The sequence below is a fragment of the Lampris incognitus genome, chromosome 13 (genome assembly GCF_029633865.1).
Source record: "Lampris incognitus isolate fLamInc1 chromosome 13, fLamInc1.hap2, whole genome shotgun sequence".
Lineage (NCBI taxonomy): Eukaryota > Metazoa > Chordata > Actinopteri > Lampriformes > Lampridae > Lampris > Lampris incognitus.
In genome coordinates, this window is record NC_079223.1 from 8,052,469 (window position 1) to 8,057,468 (window position 5,000).

The 5,000-nt window shown below is 54.7% G+C and overlaps 2 protein-coding genes across 2 annotated transcripts in view; one reads left to right on the top strand and one right to left on the bottom strand.

Annotated features, from left to right (window-relative positions):
• Positions 1 to 5,000, top strand: part of LOC130123131 (fibulin-7) — a 17,892-nt gene that overhangs the window by 9,022 nt on the left and 3,870 nt on the right. The window contains exons 3-6 of the mRNA XM_056292258.1: positions 1,389 to 1,514; positions 1,879 to 2,016; positions 4,246 to 4,383; positions 4,921 to 5,000. The exon at positions 4,921 to 5,000 is cut by the window's right edge and continues 59 nt beyond it. Coding sequence (XP_056148233.1) covers positions 1,389 to 1,514; positions 1,879 to 2,016; positions 4,246 to 4,383; positions 4,921 to 5,000 — 482 coding nt within the window. The remainder of the gene's footprint in view (positions 1 to 1,388; positions 1,515 to 1,878; positions 2,017 to 4,245; positions 4,384 to 4,920) is intronic.
• tmem87b (transmembrane protein 87B) overlaps positions 1 to 5,000 on the bottom strand; it is a 29,855-nt gene that overhangs the window by 3,021 nt on the left and 21,834 nt on the right. The gene's annotated exons all lie outside the window — the stretch shown is intronic.

The window sequence follows — 5,000 nt, forward strand, 5'->3', positions numbered from 1 at the left end:
CACAGCGCTACTGATAGATAGATTGTGAAAAACTGTGAATGGGGAAAAGAGTCTAAAAATATCCAGGAGGACTGAAGCGGGCCTCGACACGGCGTGCTCCTGCGGCGGCTGCTCCGGGAGCCGAGTAAACATGTGTTGGATCGTTGGAGTCATCGGAGTGTGGGCCGGCCAAGCACCGGCCGACGTTCAGCTTGCTTGTGTCATGACCCGTTATGCGTCCATACGGGTCTTGGAGCCGGATGTGAAAGCAGTGAATACGGAGCCTGCAGAGCAGAGCTCCTGGTCCCGTTTCCCCCTTCGCTTAAGAAACTTAATGGATTGGCTTCGTGGAAGCGGTCAGAGGAATGTGTTATAAGTCTCTACGACTCTTTCTGTCTTTTCGTGCTATTTGTCAACAGTGCTGCTGCAGCGCCGCGCCTCCTCTGCACAACAATCCGCCCCTTTGAGTCTCCACAACCACCGCGTTGACCCCAGATAATCCGAATTTGAACGGCAGGATAGGGTAATGGAGATATTAAAAGCCAAGTATTTTTCATGGAAGTGATTAAACCCCGCGCACAAAACATCCTCAGATTTCTCCGGCCTGATGTCATCCAATCCGGCTCCTTCTCCCCCAGCACGCCCCCTTCCCCACGCTACCCTCCCCGTGCTCGCAATCAGAGGCATTTACAGTAATGGCAACGAATTCCCGCGTGCCGAGGGTGGAGGCCGCGGCAGCTTCTGCAAAGATGGCGAGGGAGTAGGTCCGGGTGGGGACTCGAGAAGATTCGCTCCATGCCCGGCCCGCTTTAAAAGGGTTTATTTGTTGAAGTGTCGACAGAGGACCGATTTGCAACCTCTTGATCTGCATCTGAGCCTTAAACTAATAAAACTGGGTAAAGCATTTGGGTATTAACTTGCTTCCAAAGGGAGGACGGATTTTATTTAATCGTGTCTTTATTAGGATTTCTAATGGCTGTCTCGGGTCTCCCGAGGGGTGCATAAAAGTCCACACGGCGCAAATAAAAACAGAAGCGCTGACATACTGTTTGCCCCGGTTTGCACATAAATGATGGTACCGGTCTCTCCTTCTTTAGTATCAGCTATCAGACCCGGGCAGACCAGCTTCTCGCTGCGGCCAAAGGTGGACCGGAGACGAGAGGGGCTGACAGAGGCCTCTTTCATTTTATTACAATTGACGCACTGTGCTCCGCTGCTTTTTAAGTCGAACCCAAAGAAGCTGCTCCTTCGCCCGTAATAGTCTGAGCGATAGTCACGGCCCGTTTTGCAGAATCACATCAGGCTCTTGGACGGGGCAGGAGTCCCATCTGAACCATACAGCCCCGGTCCTTCAGCGAGCCAGTAAGCTCACCCCGGCTGACATGTGAACCCTCCCCTTTTGTCCACAGATGTGAGCGAGTGTGCCAGTAACCCCTGCCAGAATGGGGGTACCTGCGTAGAGGGGGTAAACCAGTATAAGTGCACCTGCCCACAGAACTGGAGCGGCTCTAACTGCCAGCACCAAACCCAAACAGGTCAGTGCCACAAGAATGTGCGAGCTTCGTTGCTTTTGCCCTCAGAAAGTCCATTCAGCAGCAACCGACATCTCCTCCGTATGTCAAGGAGCCAGCCACAGCCGAATGGGGCCCCAGCAGGAGGCGCACATGCATGAAAGCATCTATCATATGTGTTAAGTGCATGGCACAAGTACTGCCGGTATGGTGAGGAGCACACGAGTGTCCGTTGTCCTTTTGTTGTTGTTGTTGTTGTTGTTTTGGGTCATTTTGTTGCTTTATGTTGGTATCGTTGCGCGTGTTGTGTCGTCCGGTGTCCCTCATCAGGCCTTGGCGGGCTGTGGGCTAAGTTCTGCCCCGCACCTTTTTCTTCTCTTGTGTGCAGCACCACCCGAATGGAGCGTGATGAATGACCCGGCCTTCAGCAGGAGGCCCCGCTGTGCGAAGGTGGACCGGGCCCAGCACTGTAGCTGTGACGCAGGCTTCCACATGAGCGGCACCTCTGACAACAGCATCTGCCAGGGTGAGCCCGAAACGCTCGCCATTCACAGAACCGTGTTGACCCCTAGAATAGAGAGCCTCCATCCATCCATCCATCCATCCATCCATCCATCCATCCATCCATCCATCCATCCATCCATCCATCCATTATCCAAACCGCTTACAGGCCACCACACACACACACACATTCCCACCTGTTCTCAAGAAAGTATAAAGTATAGTAGTAAAGTATAGTAGTATAAAAAAAGTATACAAAAGTTTTGTATAAAAACAAAAGTATAGTAAAAAGTATAGTAGTATAGCATAGTAAGTATATCAGTGAGTATATAGAAAGTATAGTATTAGTAAGAAGAATAGAGAGCAGTAAGTACTAGACGAGGTTTTGGCAATTGTCATATATCAAGAGAGGAAACGGGGGGGGGGGGGGGCGTCCGGGTAGCAAAGCGGTCTATTCCGTTGCCTACCAACACGGGGATCGCCGGTTCGAATCCCCGTGTTGCCTCCGGCTTACTCGAGCGTCCCTAGAGACACAATTGACCATGTCTATGTGTCCTGGTCGCTGCACTAGCGCCCCCTCTGGTCAGCCGGGGCGCCTGTTTGGGGGGGAGGGGGAACCGGGGGGAATAGCGTGATCCTCCCACACGCTACGTCCCCCCTGGTGAAACTCCTCACTGTCAGGTGAAAAGAAGCGGCTGGCGACTCCACATGTATGGGAGGAGGCAGGTGGTAGTCTGCAGACCCTCCCCGGATCGGCAGAGGGGGTGGAGCAGAGACCGGGACGGCTCGGGAGAGTGGGGTAATTGGCCGGGTGCAATTGGGGAGAAAAAGGGGGGGGGGAATCCAAAGGAAAGGAAACAAGGCAGCCTTTAACGCAAGCATGGCCTTCTCTGCCCGGCCACAGCCAGTCACCCTGTTGTCCCGGGGCTCCGACTTTGTTTAGGTCTTCGTTATCTCCTATCTGTCACGTTGACCCGCCCAGCCCTATCCCTACTGATGGGAACTGCCTATCTCGCATGTCAGCATGCCGTGTGACTTAAATTTAGCTTCCACGCCACTCTGTTAATGGCTAGAACAACCGAAGCTGTCAGAGACCGAGCCAAGTGCTTTCAAGCGAGGGTAACTTATGAGACAGGAAAATCGATCACTTCCACAGATCACAAGCTCATGTCCACATGTCCTCGCCTGTGACACTCAGACGGCCGTGAAGCCTCTGGCTTTGGTGGCTCTGACCACCATCGGATGTCGCCTTGCCTTCGCCTCGAACCCTCTACGCTGCATACAGGACAAGCTTATCAAGGTGTCTCGTCTTGTTTTAAGTCTCGTAACGCTCACGTCGACGTATCGCCCCACCGGCAGCTAAACTGCTTGTTTGGAGAAAGTGCACTTGTTTCATGATTGTAAGACTTTTTATCGGGAACTTTCACTAAACAGGAAAAGAGATCTTAGGGCGGCGTCCAGGATCGCCGGTTCGAATCCCCGTGTTACCTCCGGCTTGGTTGGGCGTCCCTACAGACACGACTGGCCCTGCCTGGGAAGCCGGATGTGGGTATGTGTCCTGGTCGCCGCACTAGCGCCTCCTCTGGTCGGTCGGGGCGCCTGTTCCTTGGGGAGGGGGGACTGGGGGGAATAGCGTGATCCTCCCACGCGCTACCTCCCCCTGGCGAAACTCCTCACTGTCAGGTGAAAAGAAGCGGCTGGCGACTCCACATGCATGGGAGGAGGCACGTGGTAGTCTGCAGCCCTCCCCGGATCGGCAGACCGGGTGGAGCAGCGACCGGGGCGGCTCGGAGGAGCGGGGTAATTGGCCGGGTACAATCGGGGAGAAAAATCCTCCAAGAAAAAGAAGAAAACCCAACAACAACAACCAGAAACAAGATCTTAAAAGAGGAAACTTGACTTGAGAAAATCGTTCTATGTTGGCGCTAACGTCTCGAAACAGGTCCTGCCGTCGTTGGACAAGGACACTTTCTCGAAACAAGCAACAATATCCATCCGCCGGTGGGCGACTTTACTAGCTACACCCGGAAAGAGGCGTTATGACACTTAAAACGAGATAAAATCCCCGAGAAGCTCGTCCCTTTCTCCTTTTCTTTCTTCTTTTGCAGTGTACCTTTTCAACCGTTGTGCACCCTTTCCTATAGAGACCACACCTCCGCCACTCTTACCGGCCTCGAACATGTGTGCTGCCGTGGTGGTGTCGCGGTGCGATTCCCCTCGGCGGCACACATGTCTTTCCGTCTCCCGCCAACAGATGTGAACGAGTGCGAGGTTTACCGGCTGGACCAGGGGGGGAAGCTGTGTGTCCACGAGTGCGTGAACGTCCCAGGCTCCTACCACTGCTCCTGCCCCAGCGGCTACAAAGTGCTACCGGACGGGAGGAGCTGCGAGGGTGAGTTAACAAGAAGGGAGCCGAGGACAAAGGCCCATTCACACGGAGCCCCGGCGGTATGTGGCTCCGCAGAGGAGCCCCTACGACTCGCTCTGCGGGGCCCGTTAGGTCACCGCATTAAGGGGGATGAGGGGAGGCCCTCGGCGATGGAGCCTTTAGCTCACACGGAGGTGTCGGTTGGCCCCAGGAACGGCTCCCACTTTCGCTTGCACCACCTCCCCCCCCCCCCGAAGGTTTACCCCTGCTCGCCAGTGGAATGAATGACCTCACCCTTTCCCAGCAGAAGGGATCTCCGGGCCGTGAGGCGTTTTGGGGGGAGACTAAACTGAGGGACCAAATAAACAATCAGAGCACAGCATCCCCCCTGCTCGAGACTGTGGTAACCAGGAAGCTGGGAGTCAGTCAGGCGGGTAGAAAACTGTGTCTCCTCTCCTCCTCCTCCTCCTCCTCCTCTCCTCCCCCCCCCGCTCCCCCCCTCTCTCTCTTTCCCCATTCTAACATGCCTTCGCTATGTCTCTGTTGTTTCTCGTCTTCCAGATGTGGACGAGTGTCTAAGCCAGCAGCACAACTGCAGCCGGGGCACAACCTGTATCAACACGGGGGGAGGCTTCCAGTGC